Source organism: Macaca thibetana, chromosome 14, assembly GCF_024542745.1.
Source record: "Macaca thibetana thibetana isolate TM-01 chromosome 14, ASM2454274v1, whole genome shotgun sequence".
Lineage (NCBI taxonomy): Eukaryota > Metazoa > Chordata > Mammalia > Primates > Cercopithecidae > Macaca > Macaca thibetana.
The window spans coordinates 79038901-79064859 of record NC_065591.1 but is presented as its reverse complement, the minus strand read 5'-3'; the positions used below and the strand labels follow the sequence as shown (position 1 = coordinate 79064859).

At 34.4% G+C, this 25959-nt stretch overlaps 2 protein-coding genes across 10 annotated transcripts in view; one reads left to right on the top strand and one right to left on the bottom strand.

The window, feature by feature from the left end:
• ME3 (malic enzyme 3) overlaps positions 1-25959 on the top strand; it is a 1085505-nt gene that overhangs the window by 313779 nt on the left and 745767 nt on the right. The gene's annotated exons all lie outside the window — the stretch shown is intronic.
• The window catches only part of TMEM135 (transmembrane protein 135), a 356382-nt gene that overhangs the window by 72372 nt on the left and 258051 nt on the right, over positions 1-25959 (bottom strand). For all 9 annotated transcript variants that reach the window (XM_050755863.1, XM_050755860.1, XM_050755855.1 and 6 more), the window contains one exon: positions 6726-6772. In XM_050755863.1, the coding sequence (XP_050611820.1) occupies positions 6726-6772 (47 nt within the window). The remainder of the gene's footprint in view (positions 1-6725; positions 6773-25959) is intronic.

Below are 25959 nucleotides of genomic sequence, written 5' to 3'. Positions count from 1 at the left end.
AAAAGTTATAACAATAAGCACTTACATCAAAAAAGCGGAAAAACTTTAAACAACCTAACAATGCACCTTAAAGAACTAGAAAAGAGCAAACCAAGCCCAAAATTAGCAGAAGAAAATAATAAATATCAAAGTAGAAAAAAATGAAATACACACAAAAAGTAAAAAAGATCAACAAAATGAAAAGCTGGTTTTTTTGAAAAGATAAATCAATGTGATACATCATATAAACAGTATGAAAAACAAAAAACATATGCTCATTTCAATTGATACTGGAAAAGCATTTAACAAAATTCAGTATCTTTTCATGATAAAAACCCTCAAAAACCTGAAAGGAATATACTTCCACATAATAACAGTCACATACAACAGACCCACAGATAGTATTATACTGAATGAGAAAAAACTGAAAGTCTTTCTTCTAAGATCTGGAACACAACAGGGATGCCCACTTTCACGACTGTTATTCAACAGAGTACTGAAAGTCCTAGCTAGAGCAATCAGACAAGAGACAGAAACGAAATTCAATTTGGAAACGAAGAAGTTAAATTATCCTTCTTTGCAGATGATAGATACGGAAAAACCTAAAGACTCTACTAAAAACTATTAGAATAAACAAATTCAGTAAAGTTGCAGGATCCAAATCAACATACTAAAATCAGTAGTATTTCTATATCCCAACAGTGAACATTCTGAAAAATAAATCAAGAAAGTAATCCCATTTACAATAGCTACAAATACAATTAAATACCTAGGAATTAACCAAAGAAATGAAAGATCTCTACAATGAAAACTATAAAACACTGCTACAAGAAATTAAAGAGGACACCGAAAAATAAAAAGATTTCCATGTTCATGGAGCATAAGAATCAGTATTGTCAAAATGTCCACACTACTCAAAGCAATCTACAGATTCAGTATAATCCCTATCAAAATGCTAAGGACAGTCTTCATAGAAATAGAAAAAAAAAATCATATAATTTACACGGAACCACAAATGACCCAAAATAGCCAAAGCTATCCTAAGCAAGAAGAACAAAACTGGAAGAATCTCATTACCTGACTTCAAATTACACTATAATTACACTACTTCTTCAAAAGAAGACATACAAATGGCAAGCAGGTATATAAGAAGGTGCTCAACATCATTGATCATCAGAGAAACACAAATCAAAACTACAATGAGATATCGTCTCACCCTAGTTAAAATGGCTTTTATCCAAAACACAGGCAATAACAAATGCTGTGAGAAGGTGTGAAGAAAAGGAAACCCCTGTACACTGTTAGTGGGAATGTAAATTAGTACAAACACTATGGAGAACAGTTTGGAGGTTTCTCAAAGAACTAAAAATAGAACTACAATATGAACCAGCAATCTCACTGCTAGGTATATTCCCAAAAGAAAGCAAATCAGTATATCAAAGAGGTATCAAGCACTCTCACATTTATTGCAGCATTATTCACAATAGCCAAGATTTGCAAGCAATGTAAGTTCCCATCAACACATGAATGGATGAAGAAAATATAGTACATACACACAATGGAATGCTATTCAGCTTTTTTTTTTTTCTAAAGAAAGGGCTATCATTTGCAGCAACACGGATGGGACTCAAGGACTTTAAAGTGAAATAAGCCAGGAACACAAAGGCAAACATTTATGAAAGCTAAAAACTAAAACAATTGAACTCATGGAGATAGAGAGTAGAACAAGGGTTACCAGAGGCTGGAAAAAGTAGTGGTGGGGCAGGGTGGAGGGTAGTGGGGATGGTTAATGAGTACAAAAATACAGTTAGATACAATGAATAAGACCTACTATTTGATAGCACAACAGGGTGACTATAGTCAACAATTTACTGCACATTTAAAAATAACTAAGAATATAATTAGGATGTTTGCAACACAGAGAAATGATAAATGCTTGAGGCAATGAAACATTTATCCTGATATGACAGTTAGGTATGCACTGTATGCCTGTATCAAAACATCTCACGAACCCCGTAAGTATATACACCTACTATATACCTATAAAAATTAAAAATTTTAAAAATTAAAAATAAACATAGAACCTAATTAACATTAAAGACCTTTCACTTAAAAATCAGTAAATAGTTTAAAGGTCAAGATCAAAAGTTTTTTATTTGCTGCTAAAGTTATCTCTAATATACTAAGGTATACTTATATAAAGATGTTCAAGAATAATCACAAGTCTTTCACTCAATACTTGCAGGTTGTCCAATCAATAAATAGTCTGGTTTTCTTAAATAGATAAACTAAATCTACACCTTGAGACTAATAAAATCATTTATTTATGCCTTCACAGAGAATTGATTAGAATTCTCAAATGGCAAAAAGAAATAATGTTTCTAAATGTTTAAAGTATAACAATAAACTCTGACTTGCACTGATTTCTAACTATAAATGCCATGCTGCACAATGTTGACATCAGATTATTTAAGATATTTCTATTGTGAATCAGTCCCATATAGTCTATAGATTAACTGCTATGACATGTTGGAACCATTCACTCTATATGTTAAAATAAACCTGGATTTGTTGTTGCCTTTGCAAAGGCATGTGGAAAGAATTTCTAACTTGTACTTATTAGATTAGGATCAAAGTAGTTATAATACACTTTACAGTACTACTTTAAATTTATCTATAAAAAATTATGCTGAACTACTTCCTTTCTCTCAAATATTCTTCATAGACAGGTACCTAATGGTGAATATAAAACCAATGAACTAGTATTTCTAAATGTTGCATTTTTTTTTATGTGTGCGTAGGATTAAGTGCAACAGTTTTGATGTTTATTGTTGATTCTTTCTTTTGCTTCTTAATTAAAAGAGTTAGTGATCAAAAGAAACTGATTTATTTTTCCACATGACTGTTGGGAAGGCCCAATCCTGAATGAAAAATTATGATGAATGCAAACTGATTTGCCCATAAATACATATTTGGAAGTAAAGAAATTATTTCAAGGGGTGCATGAGACCAAATTTTCTAAAAAGTTTTTAAATATGACTTCTGCTTGGCCAAAATCAACAGAAACAAACAATGACCTAAGGTACAGCAATGACAATAGCATACATAATAAAAATAAGGTGACTGAACAAAGGAGGTAAAACTATTATGAAGAATGCCCACTGAGATTATACAAAAAGCTCTTTCAAAACATCCTCAGGATATGTTCCACCTTCCCTTGTAATCCCGTTCCTAACAGAATCCATAGCATGTATATCAAGAGACACTTGTGATGGCTAGCCACATGGCTGTCAGGCCAGCTGACCAGAAAAGAACTAGAACTCTCTCCTCACACATTACCTTTTCCCAGCCCAAGCCTTTGAAGCATTTCACATTACACACCAGAAGTAAGTGGGTGATTTCATTTGAACATAAGCCTTACTTCTGGTGTATAATGTGAAAATCTGATCATTAACATATGAAATATATGTAAAATAACTATTACAAAACTATTAAGAGCTATGCAAAAGTAAGTTACTTCATTACACATTATAGTTTTCACATAGTTTTCAATATCAAAAACGTGTTGCTTTTAAGTAAATTCATAGTATAGTCATCACATCTTGCGATATCTTTGGAAAACATTTATGAAACTACTCTCAAGTTCTTTCTTTGAAAAAAAAAAAAAAAAACGGCATATTTTCTTTTTCTTGAAAGCAGGCCTCATTTCCCCATTTCCCCTTTGCCCATTTCCCCTTTGCCCATTAGGATAAAAACACAAGTTGACTTATTTCAAACATAAAATTCTTCCCTATCCTCTTCTCATAGGAGGTTACCATAAATGGAGTCCTGGGGACAGTCTCATTTGACTATCCAACTTCATGCAATTAGATTTAACATAATTGTTAATAAATGAAATAAATGTGTCTCCAAATATATGTATTTATAATAAAATTTAATTTTAAAATAAAATATTCAAATGCAAGTGGACCTGCCAAGTGTCATGTACAATAGTGTTTGTTCATTCCCAAACACAAGCTAGCATGCAGACAAATCTAATATTGTTTTGTTTGGTTGTAATACTTTATAAATTGTTTGGTTTTACCATATACCAAACCTCTGCTGTTGAGCTATTCAAACTAACTCCTGCCAAGAACAGTGAATTTGGTGATAGTACTTCTTTCGGGAGAAAAACAACCAGTTTCCTCAGAAAATTAAAAGTGTTTATTTTGGCACTTAAACCTTGTATTGAGCCTTCTGGAAAGTATTTTAAACTGTTGTTTTTAACCTAGACTTGTGACTGAAACAGGAAAAGGTTCCGTAGCTCTGCACCAAAACACATATTTATAGGGTTGATTTTCTTTCGACACCAAAAATACTGGGTTGATGGCAGCAATTTTCAAAACATAATTTCCTAGACCCATGCTATAAATTGGGCCTCTATCGGTGTATTTAACAAATGATTTATTTTTAAACCTCAAAAACTTCTGATGACTAAGAAATGCTACACATCAATCAAGTACATCTTTAAGTTCCACAATGGGAAGGATTTTAAATACCTGCTCTGTTAGGAATTTCCATGAAAAAGAAAATTTATTTGAGATTGGACTTTCTTCTTGTGTATGTCAACAAGTTAGGTTTCTAGTTTTTAAGCTTTTTATGATTGAATTTTCCCTACTGGGTATGCTATATCCTCAGACTAGATAAAACATAAAAATATAAAGGCAAACTATGTGAACTTTTTGCAATACTATCCTAATAATGTGTCTGAATACAATTAAGAAGTTTTTGGAAATCAGTGAGTCATTGTTCATAACTCCCATGACCCACCTCTAAATTATTAAAATATAGGAAAGAGACCACAGGAAAAGTATATTGTATATGAAGATACAGTAAAAGTAATAAATAGATCAAACAATTTCACAAAGACAACCAGACAGCTCCAATAATTCTTCAGTCACTAATGACTGATACAAAATACTAAGCATCCCAATGACTGATACAAAACCCTTTGCAGTTCAAGTCTTCCCTACCTTGACTCTTCATCTATGTTTTCCCTTCCAAAAGTCTGGCTGTCTCTTTACAAGAATAATAACAGTAACATCATCATTTTTATTTGCATATGACATTTTTAAAACTCAAAACAATTTAAAATTATATAATTTTGCTTTATAAAATATTTATTAGGACATACTAGCAGAAAATTAATGGTTTAAAAATTCTGGAAAAAATAGAGATTTATGATCTCTATTATGTGATCCAGCAATCCCACTGCTGGGTATATACTCAAAATAAAGCAAATCAATATATCGAAGAGATATCTGCACTCCCATGTTTGTTGCAGCACTGGTCACAATAGCAAAATTTGGAAGGAGGCTAAGCGTCCACTGACAGATGAATAAATAAAGAAAATGTGGTACATATAAACAACGGAGTATTATTTAGTCACAAAAAAGAATGAGATCCTGTCATTTGCAACATAGATGGAACTGGAGATCATTATGTTAAGTGAATTAAGCCAGGCACAGAAAGGAAAATGTCACATGTTCTCACTTATTTGTGGGATCTAAAAATCAAAACAATTGAACTCATGGACATAGAGAGTAGAATGATGGTTACCAGAGGGTGGTAAGAGTAGTGAGGTGTAGGGGGAGGTGGGGGTGATTCATGGGTATAGAAAAAGAAAGAATGAGACCTACTATTTGATAGCACAACAGGGTGACTATCATCAATAATACATCGTACATTTTTAAATAACTAAGAGTGCAAATTGGATTGTTTGTAACACATAAGATAACAGCATTTGATTATTATGCATCATATCCCTGTATCAAAACATCTCATGTACAACTACTATGTCCCCACAAAAATTAAAAATAATTTTTTTAAAAAAAATTCTGATATGGTTGGATTGTTCTATTCTTAAAAAAATATATATATCTACCAAATATATCCTACTAAAAATCCGCAACTGTCTTTGTTAATTTAGCACAAATTTTAATTTGAAAAGTCTGGTCCTGTCTGCTAAGACTTACTTTTGCTAGATCCATAAATACCAAAAAGATCTATTCAAATGAGGGCAATAAGAGTAAAATAAATGGAAATTAATTGGTATCACTAAAAATAAAGAAATAAAGATTATAAAGGAGGGGACTCTCCCTAATCAAAAATCACATTGCACACTGCTGGGATTATACGAAGATGACAGAAATCCTTCTTACTGGCATTTAAATCTTGGGCCATCCTAACACTCTTCCCCGTAGCCCCGACAAACCCGAGACCGGTGTCAGCGAAAAGTACAATGTTGACATTATAACAAACAATAGTTTACAGACTATCATTAGTGCGCTAGGGTATCTTTGCAGAAGGCTTAGCTAGAGCTCTACTGTCACTTTTTTCTTATTGAAATGTAAAATGTTGATTGTTTTATAAGCTGAGTGAAAAATACTTAGGTATTTACATACAATCAGGTCCATAAAAGATAAAAATTCACTTATCAGGATTTGAGTCCTGTTAATTGACATACTCAACTTTCTAGGATAAACTTATAAATAGAATGGGGGGTGGGAATCAATCTTCATTCCCTCTCTTTCTCTTTTCTTTACTCATGAAGAAGCAATGCTTTACCTCTGTCCACTCTGGGTGCGGGGGGAAGTATGCTGCTTGTAAGGGATCATTATTTGGAGAATACTTTAGTTTCACGGTTGATGAAATTACAAAGGGATACTGTTTGGGGTATTAAAGTAAATAGGTATAACAGAACCTACCTGAAAAAGAACATGTACATGGCAGCTGTGATGCAAAACAAAAGGACCTGTAACAAGGAGAAAATACATTACTTGCAAAAGAACACTGACATCACCATTTGAGTGAATCATAAAAGCAAAATACTATTAAATCTTGTGCCTGAAACAATAAAAAGATACACAAACCAGTCACACACATTTCATATTCTCGACCTTTCATATAAACCAAACTTGTTCAACCTGCGGCCTGTAGGCTGCATGAACTCCAAGACAGCTTTGAATGTGGTCTAACACAATTTGTAAACTTTCTTTAAACACTGTGATTTTTTTTTTTTTGCAATTTTTTTCAGTTCATCAACTATCATTAGTGTTAGTATATTTCAAGTATGGCCCAAGACAAATTTTCTTCTTCCAATGTGGCCCAGAAAAGCTAAAAGATTGGACACCCCTAATATAACCAATATAGGAGAATAAATTGCAATACTTATATGTAACTATCAACATGTATATAATTATATATATTATACAGACATATACAGACTGGATAGAAGGGTAACAGGGTTCAAAAAAAAAGGGAGCAGCAAATTTTTAACTTTCTGTTAGAATGCCTAAACAAGCAAGCTTAACTTAAAAACAAGGACAACAGCTTTTGTATAATCAATTCAGTGAATAAATCAGAAAGCTTATTAACTATGATATGAAGATGACCAGATTTTCTAATGTAAAATACAGTACAGTTGTTAACCAATTCTAATCAATAAGAAAAGCTCATAAAAATACAATATTCCTTTGTGGAATACGGACTAGCTATAAAAGTAATTCCTCTAGAAGCAGGCATAAGAACATCTGAAATGATGATCTCAAAAACATCACAGTAAACACAACCATATTAAGATGGTATGTGGAAGGAACCCAGAACTCCAGTCCTGACTAACGTCTTAGTTACACCAAAAAAAACAGATTGGAAAAGTTGTTTTAAATCACAAAAATTAAAGTTGTAGAATGCATTCTTATGTTAAAAAACAACAGTATAAATTAAGCATAAGAATTGTCAATGGCTTCACATCACAGACAAATAAGAAATGAACTTTCTTTCGATTGTGAAAGGCTAACCACAAGAACAGAAATGAAAACACTGGAAAAATTGTTTTGCTATTTCTAACACAAATAATTTCTAGTCATCCTGATGAAAGCATGGTAATGATGCCATTACAAATCAAGCTTGACAAGTTTGCTGTCTTAGCCTAAGATAAGCATTATATATAGCCTGAATGACTTAGAAATGTATAAATATACCAATGAAAATGAGGATTGGTATCAATTAATATGAAGTAAATATTATATATATTTATGTAACATTATATATCTATAAAATCTCTTTCTGTGCTAAACACACATACTCTTCTCCCCGCCCTCTTTCGCTTCTTCCTTCCTCTCTCCATCTCTCTCTCCATTGACTTAAAACACCCTATCCATGAAGCGTAAGGTTCATTTTACCATTTCAATGTTTTTAGAAACATAACTTAAAGCATGTAAAATAATTTTCAGTTATTTCCAATTGATTATAAATTAAAGTCTAAGTGGGTTTATTTACTGGTTATAATTTGCCTAACAAAACTCAGTTATGATATTCATTTTTTAAAATTTCTCTATCATTCAATCCCTGTTAGACAATGCCATCCTTCCCAGATGTTCAATGCTTCAGGCTTTTCCTCCACTAATCAGTGTCCCCCTTGCAGATCACACTAAAAACCTCTCTAGAAGTATCCCACAAATCTTTCACACACTCTTCATCTTCTCTAAATATCCAAAGTCTCCCATCCCTCAAAATGTTGGTGTGATCTATCCTAATATGCTAACCTATCTGTGTTCGTACTAAACTGGTAATTATCTTTACAAATAATACACTCGAAACTGAGAAAAAGTACAATGTTTCAGAACTCAAGCGTTAGACTAAGATAGACCTAGGTTTGAATCCTAGTTCTGTGTACCTCTAGATATTTTATATAACTTCCCTAAACCTTAGATCCCTTATCTATAAACTGAGAATAACATCATACTTTTAATTATTTAGAAGAATTAATAAGATGATGCTTATAAACGTTTATAAAAACAGTCTGCTGAAGAAGAATTAATGAGAGGATGCTTATAAAAGAAAGGTGGAGTTATCGTCCAACAAACAATGGGAGAATGCTATAACCAGCTTTATAAAATTCTTCAGCAGATTGTTTTTATCTTGTTTTGTTACTGACATAAGTGATCTAGATAGAAAAACCTAACCCAGAGACATAAATCTGGAAAGAAATTATTTTTAAGCAGGGAACCCTTTTGAAATCTCACTGATAATTAGGAGAATAAATCAAAAGAATACTACAGTGCAATTGACTGATTCATTAAACAAATATTTATTGAATTCCTACTATGTGGCTGGTACCGTTCTAAAACTTACCACAATGCACAAAATGGACAAAGTCCTTGGCCTCGTGGAACTTATCTTTTAGCCAGGTAAGAGAATATATTTTTAAAAAGATGTATGTTAGACAGTAGTAGGAGTTTTGGAGATAAAGTAGAATAAGGAAAGAGAAATACAGGAGACTGGGGGTTGTTATTTTATACAAAGTGGTCAAAGAAGAAGAGACTTGTTAGCAGAGATACTGTAAGAGAAAAGCCGGGGGACCATATGCATAGAGCTACTGGAAGGATTTTGGATTCCATCAAGAAAGATGGGAACTTAATGCAAAATATGTTTGTTATTATTTTAGTTAAAGATGCTAAAAACAGCATTTCATTTTTAGCTAAGTTTTTTAAAAAGTTTTTAAAACTGTGCTAGTTTATCATTGTTACTTTCACAAAGTATTTTTCCAAATAAATCTAAATCCACAGCTAAATAAGGAAGAATACTTCCTCTGTGTTTGAAATTACAGAATTTTAAAGCTAAAAGATACTTTGATATAAACCATCATATTTTTTCATATCAGGAAACTCAGATCCTGAAAAGGTAAGCGATACGTCCATGCTCACTGAGCTAGCTGTATCTTACATTCCTTCATTAAACAAATATTGGCCAAGTGGTTACTCTGTACCTGCTAAATAGAGAGGATATTTGAATACAATTCTGACCCTCAAGGACCTTACAGGATACTGCAGTCCAATACTGTAGTTACTGGACACGTGTGGCTATCTAAATGATTTAATAGCTTTATTGAGGTATAATCAAAATAAACTGTACATATTTAAAGTGTACAATTTTATAAGTTTTGACATAGCTATGTACCTGTAAAATAATCATCATAAGCAAAATAATAAACATATTCACCCAAAAAGCTGCTTATAGCACTCTCCCATTATTTGTTGGACGGTAACTCCACCTTTCTTTGGCTTGATGTTAGCTGTCTTGTAGTTTTAACTGATTGGGGTCTTTACATTTGAAGTGCATTGCTTGTAGGCAGCATATAATAGTTTCCTGCTTTTTTATCCTATCAGAAAATCTTTGTCTCTCAATTGAGATATTTATACTATTTACATTTAATATGATTATTGGTATGCTTATATTTAAATCTATCATCTTGCTATTTATTTCTCTACTTATCTCTTACTGTTTTTTTCCCCTCGTTTCTGCCCCTTTTTGATTAACTAAGTTTTTGTATTGTTTTGTTTTGTTTTTTGAGACAGAGTCTCACTCTGTCACCCAGGCTGAAGTGCAGTGTTGCAATCTCGGCTCACTGCAACCTCCACCTCCCATGTTCAAGCAATTGTCCTGTCTCAGCCTCCCCAGTAGCTGGGAATACAGGCACATGCCACCACACCCAGTTAATTTTTGTATTTTTAGTAGAGATGGGGTTTCACCATGTCAGTCAGGCTGGTCTCAAACTCCTGACCTCACGTGATCCACCCACCTCGGTCTCTGAAAGTGCTGGGATTACAGGTGTAAGCCACTGCACCCAGCAACTATTTTTCAATGATCGCATTTTCTTCCCTTTGTTGGCGTATTTTAGTGTTGGTTTTACGGTTTATAGTACACATCTATAAATTGTTGTCTATATTCAAATGACATTATACTACTTAACATATAGAAAAAAAATCTTCCAATAATGTATTTCCATTTCTCCTCTCTTGATCTTTGTGCTATTATTGTCATCCATAGTGTATATATGTACAGATATATCTAAATTCATCATTATATTTTAATCACTTTGACTTAAAAATGTAGGTCTGCAAAGTTTTTTCATTTTGTTTTGAAAGATACTTTTGTTGGGTATAGAATTTTAGGCTGATGGATCATTTTGTTTCAGTGGTTTACAAATGTCACTCCATTGTCTTTTCACAATTTGATTACGATGTGCCTTGGGTAGTCTTCAAAATATTTCCTGTAGTAGGATTTATTAGGCTACTTGGATCTCTGGGTTTACAGTTATCAAATTTGAGTAATTTTCGGTCATTATTTCACCATTATTTTTTCTTCTCCCTTCTCTGCTTCAAGAACTCCAATTACATGAATAGGAGATCACCCACAACTCACAGATGTTATCTTTATTTGGTGATTAAAAAAGAAAAAAACAAAACCATGGCCAGGCGCAATGGCTCATCCCTGTAATCCCAGCACTTTGGGAGGCCAAGGTTGTCAGATCACTTGAGGTCAGGAGTTCATGACCAGCCTGTCCAACATGGCAAAACCCTGTCTCCACTAAAAATACAAAAATTAGTCAGGCATGGTGGTGCACATCTGTAATTCCAGCTACTTGGGAGACTGAGACATAAGAATTCCTTGAACCCAGGAGACAGAGGTTGCAGTGAGTGAGACCACCACTGCACTCCACCGAGGTGATGGAATGAGACTCTGTCTCAAAAAAAAAAAAAAAAAAAAAAAGAAAGAAAGAAAAAAAAGTCTCTTTTCTCTCTATGTTTCATTTTAGATGGTTTCTATTCTTATGTCTTCAGGTTCACTAACACTTTATTCTGCAATGTATAATCTGTCATTAATATCATCCAGTAAGCTTTTCATTTCACAAATTGTAATTTTCATCTCTAGAAGTTTCATTTTTCCTTTTTCCCCATTTCCATATCTCTAACTTTTTGAAACTATAAAATTCAGCTATGATAACTCTTTTTAATATCTTTGCCTGCAATTTAACATATTTATAAGTTATCATTTGGTACTAATTTGCTGATTTATCTATTCATTATGGGTCAAATTTTCCTATTTCTTATTGCATGGTGGTAATTTTTTACTGGCTGTCAGCCATTCTAAATTTTACCTTAATAGGTGTTGCCTATGTTTGCATTCCCATAAGTTTTCTTGAGCTTTGTTGTGAGACACAGTTAAGTTACTTGGAAATAGTTTGATCTTTTAAGGACTTGCTTTTAGGACATTTTAATAAGAGATGAAATCCAGGGCTAATTATTCCCCATACTAAGGTAAAACATTATGTGTACTTTACCCAATGCCACATGAATCTTTGAGATTTTCCAGTCTGGCTAATAGAAACAGACAATATTCCTATTCCTGTTTGAGTGCTAACTACCCAATTAAAAACCTCTAATTCTTCAGATTGTTCTTTCTTTGGCTTGGAACAGGTTCCTCACATGCAAGTCCTACTCAGTAATCAGCTGAGTACTTTCCTCTCTAGTCCTCTGTTCTGTGACCTGAATCCAGCATGGTCCGCCTACACTTTGAGCTTTATTTCCTCAACTCAGAAAGTCCCCTAGGTTTTGTCTGAGTGACCCCTCTTTAATCCATGCCCGGAAATTCTCTCTAGACAGTAAGCTTGGGTAACTGTAGAGCACATTTGTTTCCTATATCTCAGGGAACACTGTCCTTCAACACTTAATATCCAGGATCTTGCATACCATTTTTTCATATACTTTGTTCATGTTTTTGATCAAGTTGTTTCCACTCTCCAACTGGAAGAGTAAATCTATCACTGGTATCAAATCATGACCGGAATCAGAGTGTGGTTATTTAAATTTAAATTAATTAAAATTAAGTAATATTAAAATTTGTTTCTTCATTCACCCTAGCCATATCTCAAGTAATCAAAAGCCATATGTGGTAGTGGATACCATAACAGACATAAAAGATATAGATCATTCTCATCACTGCAAAAAGTTCCACTGGACATCTCTAGACAGTGAATGACATTTTCATTGTGTATTACAGCAATATTTTAGCACTTTACATATTTTAACTTTAGCTGCAAAGTATACATCTGCACATATATATGCTTTACACTTTCATGTGTAAATTGACACAAAAAATTAATGATATTTAATCTGTTCATTTGTAGAAACAATATAATACTACCTATTACATAAGCTATAAGGATTTATATATGATGTAACATACATAAAGCCTAATAGCATGACTAGCACATCACAGATGCTCAATACATGGTAACTTTTAACTTGAAAAAATTTCTCTATCATTCATTACCACTTCACAGCCATGGGGCAATATACTTCAGCAGGATAAGTAATTCTGAAATTGCTGTTTTCACTTTTGTAAAAATAGTTTTAAATTAAAAAAATAGTATCAGTCATACTAAAACATGGATGAACCTCAAATACATTATGCTAAGTGAAGGAGGCCAATTACAAAGACCAATTATGTATGATATTGTTAATATAAAATTCTAGAACAGGCAAGTCCACCTACAGAAAGTAGAACACTGGTGGCCTAGAGTTGGAGGAGTAAGGGGTGATAGAGAGGAACTACTAAGGGATGATGAGGAAGGACTGTTAATAGGTACAAGAATTATTTGGGGGCAATGAAAAGGTTTTAAAATTAGATTGCAGGGTTGGATGCACACACAACTCAGTAAATATTTGAAAACCCCATGAAACTGATACATTAAACTGGTAAATCTTATAGCATATAAACTACACCTCAAAAAAGCTGTTAAACTGATACAAAAGAGTAATGCATGTACATGATAAAAACAAAAATTCAAACAGAATAACAAATAACAATGAAAAGGAAGTTCCCTTCTAAGATTTTTGGACTTTTATAGAATTTTGTATGAGTATGTACATACCTTTGTACATAGAAATATATCAAATACAGACATTGTCTTAAAGACATATACTTTTCAATTTTATATACACAAAGCATACACATATATGGATATGCTGAAGTTTATTTAAAGTCTCCTATGAATACTTAGAATGGATGCAATAAACTTTTCTAAATACCAAAGTATACTTTGTAAACGTATCGCTGGAGGTGAATTCTTGTCAAAGGACAAGTACATTTTTAATTTTGACAAATATTGCCAAATTGACCTCCAAAGAAAATCATACCAATATATACTCCCCACAACAGCATATGAAAGTAGCTATTTCCTTACACTAGTTATTTTCCTATACCCACAAAAACTGTGTTTTATCCTTGCCAGACTGATAGGTGAAAGAAATGTTATTTCATATTATAGTTACATCCCTCTTATTAAGTTAAGCTGAGCCTCCCAGGTTTATAATCCTTTTGTTTGTTTTTTTTGGTTGGTTGGTTGGTTAAACTACTTTTTCGTATGCTTTATTTTTGGTTGGGTTAATGGCCTTTTAGAAACAATTTTGTTTTTTGAAACTGAACATATTTATATGAAAACATGGAATTTTATTATTATCAACAAAAATATGGGTGATTAAACAAAAGCAATCACATAAAAGAAATGTCAAAATGTATTAGGCCGATATAACATAAGGGTACAGAAAGTATAACAAATAATGTGCAAATAAAGTTCATTCAGCTGGAAAATAGTGTTTTCTCTCTGGAAAGACTTTGTAGGAAATGACAGATTTACAATTTATTGCTTCCTGTTATAGGTCTTACAAAACTTTCAAGAAAAACTGTACTATTCTGTCATCACTATGTCATGTAGAATTACACGAAAACTATGCCTCGCAAGCAGTAGCAAAGAAACAAAATCACAATATAGGAAGTCCTTAAAATAATCAGAAATACCAAAAATGTGAACATGGCCAAAAGTAAACACAGCCCGGTAAAGAAAGCTGTTTTTACTATTTAAGCCTGAAAGTGGTTAAAACATATATCCATTTTAAATTGTACTAGAGAACTGAACACATGGTACGTTTAACTATTTCCTACCACAAAACTCTTTTGCTTTTCTTTAGTGTATTTGATTATTTGTTTTTTGCCCCTGATCACAGTGCCTGTGGCCATTCCTTCTTGAGTATCTCCAAAGACACTGATGCTTAGTGAGTAGGGAACCTAGCTAGCCTTCACTATTCACCAAGTTCATCTCCCCCAATATTCATTAAGATCCTCTTCCTTCCATGACTCAAATAAATACTGAAACTGAAGAGCAATATACTTCCTCTTGCACCCTCTGTACTTCATTCATATTTTAGCCATATTTCTACCTATCCATTCAACAAAAACTAATCTGGTGTCATGTGTTTCCAATATTTTACAACTCAGCAACTTGAAAGGGGACAGATGTAGAAAGGTAAGCTCTGGATTCAGGAGCCTTCATGACCTTGAATAAAACAGAGAAGACAAGGAACCAAAAGTTCTCACCCTCCTTCATTTATTATTCAATATCTGTTATAGTCCCGGCACACTATGAGAAAATAACTACCTAATACTTTATTCTTGTTGCCCTGAAGAACATAGTTTGGTGGAAATGTAGGCATATTAACAGATCATTCCAATAGAATACAATAGGACAGAAGTATTTATACTTCATCCTATAGGTGGTACTCACCAAAACATCTGACTATATTGTTATTTTAATTATTTAATATATTTAAGCAATGGTTTTTGTGTTGTTTGTATACTTTCTTTATGTCTCTTGCTTACTTAGAACACAAAGTCCCAGAGGGCAGATACATAGATACATTATTGATAATAAGAGTTTTCATAATGTTAGTTTCTATTTAAAGAAATCATTTTTCAAGAAACTAAACAGTATTCCCATTCATATACTTTTTTAAAAGACTAAACTTTAGACTCTGCTAAGCATCTTCAACTTTTCTGAAAACAGACTATTGCACAGTCTCTTATGAATACAGCTCTTACTGAACAAGTAAGTATTATTATAATTTACAATGTGTGTTCAAAGTCAAAATATATGCAACATATCATTATCATAATATTTGTCTTATATGTAATTTTAAGCAACACTATCCTAAAGTTAAATAGCTATGTATTGATATATAACAAATTTTTTAAATCACTGTTTAATTAAAATCACCCATAACACACAGTCCATTTTTTTAATTAATTCATTTGTTTTTGGATTAGCAGCTTTACCTAATTTTTTTTTATGTTTCTATTCCTTGATAAAACAAATACAGGGAAAGCATAAAAATCTTAAAGAGAATTTAGAGCCAAAAATGCCAGACTAGAAGTAAGAAAGAAGTCTTGGGTCTCCAGGTTAAGACTGTAAACTTGATTAAATCACTGTTATTCTTTAAACCTTAATTTTTCATCCATAAAAAGAAGTTACACTAATCTCTAGGATACTTCGGAACTTCAAAGTTCTATCATTCCATAAGTCCATTTTTGTCAGTGTACAACAAACATTTCAATGCACATTGTAACTAATATATAATATTATAATAACACAGAACAAGCCAAGTCTCAGAATTTATGTATACACCAAGAAAATAAAATTACTTTCACTGAATTGAGTGTGGGAACTCACAGGAAATATGCCAGAAACTTAGGCCTAGTTTCTTACTTGCACTGTTCACCATTGTTGTTTTTGTTTTGTTTTGTTTTTGTGTTTGTTTTTTTGAGATGGAGTCTCACTCTATTGCCCAGGCTGGAGTACACTGGGGCAATCTCAGCTCATTGCAACGTCTACCTCCCAGGTTCAAGTGATTCTCATGCCTCAGCCTCCCTAGTAGCTGGGACTATAGGCATGCACCACCACACCCAGCTAATCTTTGTATTTTTAGTAGAGACGGGGTTTCACCATGTTGGCCAGGCAGGCTGGTCTCAAACTCCTGACCTCAGGTGATCCACCTGCCTCAGACTCCCAAAGTGCTGGGATTACAGGCATAAACCACCACACCCAGGCCACCATTCTTGATTTATACCTTCAAGGTCACTAAATGGAGTCTGGCAACACATCAACCTTTAAATATTCTATTTGTAGAAGCAGATATGTTAGAGTGGCTGGGTGAAGTACAGCCTATATGCTATCCTGTCCTTTTATAGTAAGTAGATTAGTTGTAGTTGCACCTTATCTTCTGTAAAAATGGGACAATTTAAAGTTAAGTTTTCAATACTCAGTAAGTAATATTAAATATATCCTGGAAGTTACAGTCCTTATTACAACAAAATTCTAATTCCGCTGACAGATTTTTAAAAATAAACAGTTTAAAACAACTTGCTACTTGAAAGATTACAAATAGAGATTTACATATGGAAAAATCCAGCCTTTATTTAAAATATAAAAGAAAATTCAATGGTCAAATGACAATCGAGACAAGAAATCATTCATGAAACAGAATACTAATTCAAGTATACTCTCAGAGCTGGGACTACAAAAGCCAATTAGACATCATCATCAAACACCCACAACATTTTATTCACATCTTTATTTACCATGTAAAGGAAATGCAGTTTATTGGAAGTAAAGGTTAGCTAATGACTTAGGTTTAAAATTTACTAAGACATTCAGCTCCGTCTTTTATTTCCCACATCATTCCTCTATTTTATGGTCAATTAATTGGTCATTATAAGTCATTATCATTAAAAATGCAATTCAAAATAAAAAAGAAAAGAATTAATGTGAACAGGAAGAGTGAAGAACTAAAAGGAGCCATGGGAGAGCTTAAAGATGGATAGTTAGTGAAGGTAAATTTCTTTTTAAAGTGACCAATGAACATGGAGAAAAAGAAAAGAGGAGGAATAAAACAATAATAATAATAATAAACTATTAATGGTGCCAGGCACTAGGTAAGTTTTTACCATTTCTATTTTAAAGATGAGGCAATTGGAATCAAAAGTTAAGGTACTCACCTAAAATCACAGAATATTTACGTAGCTGAACCAAGACTCAAAGCCAGGACTGTCTGACTTCAAACTGAAGCTTTCAATTATAGCCTCTAAAAAGTACTTTATTCTTAATAATGTTGGTTTAGTGACTACTGTGCTTCCAAGGTAGGAGTAATCCCACTAATGCTTCCAAATATTTTTTTTTAACAAGATGTGTCTGTCCTTTTAAAAAAGGGAGTAAGGAGAATCTCAGAGTTCAGTATCATATTAATTACAGTGTAACAACACCATAAATTGCAGATGTTATTGAAAAGTCACCATATGTTACATGTTATATGAAGTCCTTAACATACACTGTTTTATGTAATGCTCAAAACACCCCTGCGATGTAGGGATCATTACCCCTACTTCAGAGATGAGATTTAGAGAGACATAGATAGTTACGTGATTGAGCTAGGTTTTGAAACCAGGTAAGATTCCAAAGCCCCTGAGCTGTCATGGATTTCTCTCAAGTACTTTTTAAAATCCCATTAAAGATTTACAGCATTTACAAATTTCATTCAACTTAATTATGAAACATCTACTATTTTCATGTATAGCAGATAAAACAGTAAGTTAAAATATAGTCTGTGTTAAGAAGCTTGTTATCTATATAATGAACGAGATTTAAGAAAAGGTGACAGGAAAACTCCATAATCCTTATTTATTCTAGTGAAGAACAGCAGATGTAAGAAGCAAAATTTTTAAATTTCCAAAATAAATAATCTAAATATTATGAACAAAAACTAAAACCTCACTTGTTTACATATGTAGTAAGATGAGAGGATAAACTACATGAGTAAGCTTTTCAGTATGTTTATATAAACTTACAAGAGACCATTCTTTATCCTAATGCTGCCAAACATGTTACTTTTTCAAATTAAAAAAAGGAAAAAAAACCTCACATGTCATTCAGCACATGGAGAAGGAGGAGAAGAAAGGTGCTATATGAACTCAGGGCAAAGTTACAGCTGAAAAAATATTATGTTTTCAGTAGGTCAAAGTAGACAGGTCACCTATGTGAAGCCTACTTGTTATAAATGAACAATTTGTAGTAAGTTCATTATTTTCATCCAAAGGGTGGTATTCCCATTAACCTCAAGTAAGAATAAGAACCAGGCTTAAGGTGATATTATGCTTTTACTTCTGAGACATTAAAAAAAATAAATAAATAAGAGCTTCTAGATTACTTTAGAAAGGTCACAGCAAGGCCACATAACAAACAGCACATACCAATATGGCAATTCAGATTTCTGTCATTTGACAAAAGCTAAGAAAGATCACCAGAATGAAGATTATTGTTCACTAAGGTGGCCAATAAGATAGCATTCACTCACTACTTCACTAAACTACAAGGTTTTGTGGACAAAAGGCCAACAGTGGCCCTCTAGCTGAGTTCCACATTTTTTAAGTACATATTAATAGCCAATTTAATCCCAATACATAATTCAAGAACAAGTAGAAGGATATATAATCTCTTGTTTTAATTACAGCGCACGAGTACATACTCACATATTAGTATAATAGAGTAACACTTAGTTCTCCCAAATAGTGTGTCCTGTTGCCCATCTTCAAGCCATCTACCAGTTCCTTGGGCATATGGTCATTCCAAAATTCATTTGAGAAAATTCTTCCTTAATTAGTCATGGTATTGCTCATATCTGGTTTGGTTTGGACCTATCCAGCTGCAAATTCCTCCTTTCATACTCAGTTCCCATTATCACTTCTTCAGTCAGAAATGGTCCTGAACTAATAATGTTTTGGGGTTTCTTTTCTTTTCCTTTTTTTTTTTTTTTTTGACACAGAGTCTTGCTCTCTTACCCAGGCTGGAGTGCAGTGGTGTGATCTCAGCTCACTGCAACCTCTACCTCCCAGGTTCAAGAGATTCTCCTGCTTCAGCCTCCACAGTGGCTGGAATCACAGGCATGCACAACCACACCCAGCTAATTGTGTGTGTGTGTGTGTATGTGTTTTTAGTAGAAACACTTTCACCATGTTGGCCAGGCTTGTCTCGAACTCCTGACCTCAGGTGATCCACACACACCCAGCCTTTTGGGAGTTTTTTCTAATGAGGTCAAACGAAGACTTAAAGCACAATGAGTGCATGCACTTAAATTCTGAATCAGATGAACTGTATAGAAGTGCTTTTCAGGCCAGGCGCAGTGGCTCATGCCTGTAATCCCAGCACTTTGGGAGACCAAGGCAGTAGATCACAAGGTCAGGAGATCGAGACCATCCTGGCTAACATGGTGAAACCCCATCTCTACTAAAAATACAAAAAAAAATTAGCTGGGTGTGGTGGCAGGCACCTGTAGTCATGGCTATTCGGGAGGCTGAGGCAGGAGAACAGCATGAACCTGGGAGGCAGAGCTTGCAGTGAGCCGAAATCGCACCACTGCACTCCAGCCTGGGCGACACAGTGAGACTCCATCTCAGAAAAAAAAAAAAGTGCTTTTCAACTTCATTTACTGCAGAATATAGACTTCTCGATTATATTTTCCCAAATTAATCTACAGACAAGATTTTTTCCTTTCAAGCTTCCTATGCTTATTATAGCAAGGAAACAACTGACCACAACCTGTCAGTTGTTGTTATATAACCTTAAGAAACTTCATTTCTGTGCTTTTCTCCCCCTCTCCAATCAGCATGACAAACTCAGTAATCCAGTTTGTCACTACAAGATGTAATGATATTGAATAGAGTTTTGCAAAATACTTACAAAAGTATTTTAACAGTTTATAGATTAGAGAGTGATATAACAATAATCAACAGTGATTTTTTTTTCTCTCTTTTTTTTTTTTTTTTTTTTTTTTTTGAGAAAGCTTTGCTCCTGTTGCCCAGACTGGAGTGTAATGGCATGATTTCAGCTCACTGCAACTTCCACCTCCCGGGTTCAAGTGATTCTCCAGCCTCAAGCTCTTGAGTAGTTGAGATTACAGGTGCCTGCCACCACACCTGGCTAATTTTTGTATTTTTAGTAGAGACGAGGTTTCACTATGCTGGTTAGGCAGGTCTTGAACTCCTCAGGTGATCTGCCTGCTTCAGCTTCCCAAAGTGCTGGGATTACCAGCGTGAGTCACCACGCGTGGCCTAGTAATTTTTTTTTCTTTTTTTTTTTTTGAGACAGAGTCTAGGTCTGTCACCCAGGCTGGAGTGCAGTGGCGTGATCTCAGCTCACTGCAAGCTCCATCTCCCGGGTTCACATCATTCTGCTGCCTCAGCCTCCCGAGTAGCTAGGACTATAGGCGCCCGCCACCATGCCCAGCTAATTTTTTTGTAATTTTAGTAGAGACAGGGTTTCACCATGTTAGCCAGGATGGTCTCAATCTCCTGACCTCATGATCCGCCTGCCTTGGCCTCCCAAAGTGCTGGGATTACAGGCATGAGCCACCGTGCCTGGCCCTGGCCCAGTAATATTTTTAAAAATTCAGTCAACTTTGTTCAATATCCAGTGAGTCTAGAGCAATTAGTAAAAAATTAAATGCTGAGTTAGCTTTGTTTCAACAGTAAAAATGATTTTGAGAATAAACATAGGGATGAAAATCTAGTGACACTGTAAAATCACATTTATCTAGGATCAGCTCTTAGCTATGAATTCCAAAGTGATAAAAGAGAAGACAGACATTTATAGACCAGACATTACCCCAATCATAGAAATCTCTTTTTTATTTTGTATTCTAGTTGCATGTGGTTAAGATCTTATACAAAATTTGTGTACAGAGAGTGTCAAGAATGAATCTGGTCCATATGACCTAAAATGCAATAGGTACTCAGTGTCTGTGTAAAGGCAAAACCATAATTTGAGGAATTAAAATCTGGAAATGTTTATACAAACTGTAACCCCTAAAGTAGTATTACTCTTACAATGATGGTGTCAATATTTAGCATGTATTTATAAATAAATAGGTTTACATGCACAATTCCCCTTTGGAATCCTCTTACCAAAGGAAATATTCACCGAACTTTCTAAATAAACCCAAAATAATGTACTATAAAAATCTAAGTATAGTCTCCACCTTAGCTGGTTTTTCATAATGCCTGCATCTAAGAAGACTAACAGGTTTCAGAATGAAGAATGCAATCCTCATATGGTATTTTAGTCCCTCAATTATGTTCACAATATGATAATCATTAATCCCAGTAGAAAGTCTCACAAAAAGAAAAACTAGTTTTGTTTTTTCGTCTCAATCTTTTTTCTCCAGAAGATGTCATTAAAAAGCATGGGAAGGACTGAACAAAGGTTACCTTAAACTTTATGACAACAGAATTCTTAATGTTTCCAGTCTTTTTTTTAGTAGCAATAGCATAGCAATGAGGTTTCTCTTACTTCTCCTGTTTTATCTCGTGAATACATCCACATTAATTTTTATTTTAAAATAGCAGTAATATGGATGTATATTTATTCTAGGTTTTATTCCAAAGAACTACCTTGAAAATGCAGGTTATTAAACATATAGACATACTGGACATAGATTTCATGGTTAAGATTTTTAAAAATTCATTTTAATCACTCATATAAGTTACAGGCATATCTCTTATCCAACTCTCAGATTTTTTAAGTGTCTACTTTTAAAAATATCCTACAGGCTATAAAGAAAGCTAGAGCCTTCTCAAAATAAAATTCTACAAACCAAAACATGTAGAAAATTCTCCCTGGGATGTTTCTAAAACACCATATCTAAATACCGTTGTTGTCTTCACCCACAAAGTTAGAATGAGATGAACAAGCAGTATCTTAGCAGAGTAGAACAACTCCATATTGTCATGCCAGGAAGATCTGGAGTTAAACAGGGTAATAACCTCAAAACTAAGTCCTCACAATATCCAAAGCACTTTGACAGTGATATGACCTGGTCTTCTCAGTCTTCAAAATTTAATTAGTAACAATAAGCCAGACTAATTTAGGGTGGAAGCTACAAATCCTGAAGAGTATTTCTAAATGTACTCTTTTTAGTGTGTTAAATATAGGACATGGCAAAAATGAGGTATGTTTATATATGTTAGCCAAAATCTTCACATGGAAATTCTGTCTTTAATAACAAATAGCTTGATTAATATTTTAACAGAAAATGCCCTAAGGAAAGCAGGTGGTTCCTGGTATACAATATCTCAGTGTCTGAGCTATCCTAAGCATACATTCCTTCATCTTAATCAGGTTAGGAGTCAAATTATAAACCGACATTTGTGGAGCATGATTTCATTTTTACATAAAGGAAAGTGGGTAAAATGACCAGCTGTTAATGAAAACTAAACATTAAAGTATTGCTAATTACTCTGCTTCAAAAATTTCACAAGAACCTAGACTTTTACACGCTTTTTTATTGAGACCTATCTCAGCAAAAATAAATTCTCCAATTTTATACACTCAATAGCTAGTAGTGAGTACAGCATGAATGACTAGAAGAAAAGTTTGCATATTATCTATAATGACACAGTGACATGAATTTCACTTTGGATTGTTATGACACTAAACTATGAAACACATCAGAGCAGTTTACTTATACCAACTAAGTTTAAAACTGTTGTCTGATTATTTCATGTAAAATTTATGGTCAGTTACCTCACGTTATAAACTGATTGTGTCCCCCAAAAATTCATATGTTAAAGCCCTAATCCCCAATGTACCTGTATCTGAAGAGACGGCTGTTAGGAAAGTAACTCAGGTTAAATGAGGTCTTAAGGGTTGGGCCCTAATCCAGTAAGACTGGTGTCTGTATAAGAAGTGGAAGCAACACGAGAGAGAGCTCTCACTTACTCACATGCTTGCTCGCTCTTGCTCTCTCGCTCTCTGGCTCTCTCGCTCTCTGGCTCTCTCTGGCTCTCTCCTCCCAGCCCCGCCGCCACCCCCTGACCACATGCACAGAAGAAAGCCCATGTAAGGAAACACCAAGAAGGCTGCTGTCCATAAGCCAAGAGAGGTCTCACCAGAAACCAACCCTGACAGCACCTTGATCTTAGACTTATAGCTTCCAGAACTTTGAGAAAACAAACTTCTATTGAATAAGCCATCTACTCTGTAGTATTTTGTTATGAGAGCCCTGGTAGATTAATAATACAACCTCCAAAATTTAGGTGATTTCTACCCAGATGATTATAGACCATTCTTAGTATTGATAATTTCCAGTAGTCAAACTGCTTATATCAAAATTCTCATCTACCTCTGAGTTGTTAGCTCTAATTAGCAACATATAAATGCATGCAAATATTTCTTTTTATTTTAATTTTATTTAAATAATTTGGAATCGATATTAGACAAGAATCACATTGTTTTGCTTTAATAAAGTATGCATATATGTTTTGTGTGAATGACAACTTGTACATTTTACAGCACATTTTTTTGAGACAGAGTCTCACTCTGTCACTCAGGCTGGAGTGCAGTGGTGATCAGAGCTCACTGCAACCTCCGCCTCCTGGGTTCAAGCGATTCTCCTGCCTCAGCCTCCCGAATAGCTGGGATTACAGGTGCGCACCACCATGCCTGGCTAATTTTTGTATTTTTAGTAGAGATGGGGTTTCACCATGTTGGCCAGGCTGGTCTCGAACTCCTGACCTCAAGTGATCCACTTGCCTTGGCCTCCCAAAGTGCTGGGATTACAGGCGTGAGCCACTGTGCCCGGCCTACAGCACATTTTTACAGCCCTGTGAGTTGATAGCTTGGAATCATGAATGACTCCAGCAGGATTACCATGAATCACTGGGAGAGAAAAAGAGATTGAGGCATTACCACCATAAGGAAAAAGTACTAAAGCAATATCAGCTGGTATACTCATTTTTCAGATTATCTAGGTAACAGACAGTAGATGTTAAAGAAATAGGGCTCAAGGGAGCTAAGCCTGATGAAACCAAGAATCGTTAGTAGGGATAGGTCTAGAAGGGTGGTACAGAGCATGAGGGCAATAAAAGTGATGATGTTACCAATATGGCAAGAATTTGTTCAAAGTAAGTGTTTCCTACTTCATACTTTGCCAAAGGCCAGTATTAGCTGGCCTAATAACTTCAAGCCCAGATAAGTTTTAAAGATCAAATGGACCACTTCTAAGTTAAATCCCTAGAGTTTTTTAACATTGACACTAGTGAGATTTGGGGGTTGATAATTCTTTGTTATCTGGGTGGGGCTCATGGCAGGGGAGAAGGGCTGTGCTGGCCTCTACCTAATTAAATAGCACCCCTCTGCCATCCTCACCAATGATGACAACCAAAAATGCCTCCACACAGAGCCAAATGTCTTTAGGAAGACGTACAAAATTGCTCCCAGTTGGACTTACTGCCCTAGAGGAAGTTTAGAGACTTGGAACACTTATACAATCTTAAGTACAGAAAAAGGCCTTAGAACTATCTAATCCATCCTCTTCTCTGTGAAATGAATCCCCTCTGCAATGATCCTAAAAGATCACTATCTAGCTTCTGCTTAAACATCTCCTAGAATAGGAAATTCTCAACTTTATCAGGCAACCAAATCCACCACCCCAGATTATTTATTTATTTATTTATTTATTTATTTTGAGACAGAGTTTCACTCTTGTTGCCCAGGCTGGAGTGCAATGGCACAATCTTGACTCACCACAACCTCCATCTCCCTGGTTCAAGCGATTCTCCTGCCTCAGGCTCCCAAGTAGCTGGGATTACAGGCATGTGCCGCCACACCCAGCTAATTTTGTAGATTTAGTAGAGACGGGGTTTCTCCATGTTGGTAAGGCTGATCTCGAACTCCAGACTTCAGGTGATCTGCCCACCTCGGCCTCCCAAAGTGCTGAGATTACAGGCATGAGCCACCACATCCAGCCCCAAATCCCTTTTTAAAACAGTTCTATTTGAAATCAATTTTTGGTCAGTTCTCATTATTGTACTGAAATTTGCCTTTCTCTAAATTATATTCATAATTCCTAGATTTATAAAAAAACTAATCATTTTTCCACAAACTCAGCCCTTCAAATATATAACTTCTACACCTTGATTCTTTGTAGGTCAAGAGAACTACAAGAGACACACAAACAACATCAATTAACATTCTGTATACCCAATGGTCAAGGAGTCACCCATGGCATCCATGGGGTATAGAGAAATTGGCCTACCTCCCAGTTCCAGATGAGCTCAGCCCTGGATCACATATGCATTTATAGCAATATTTACAAACACTGTAATATTTAAACTTTTATATTCTCAAAAAATACACCCTCTTATTTATTACATTTTTCTTTTCAAATTATTTCCCTTTCATTTAAACAGGCAATTTCTGATAAACATTAAGTTGTT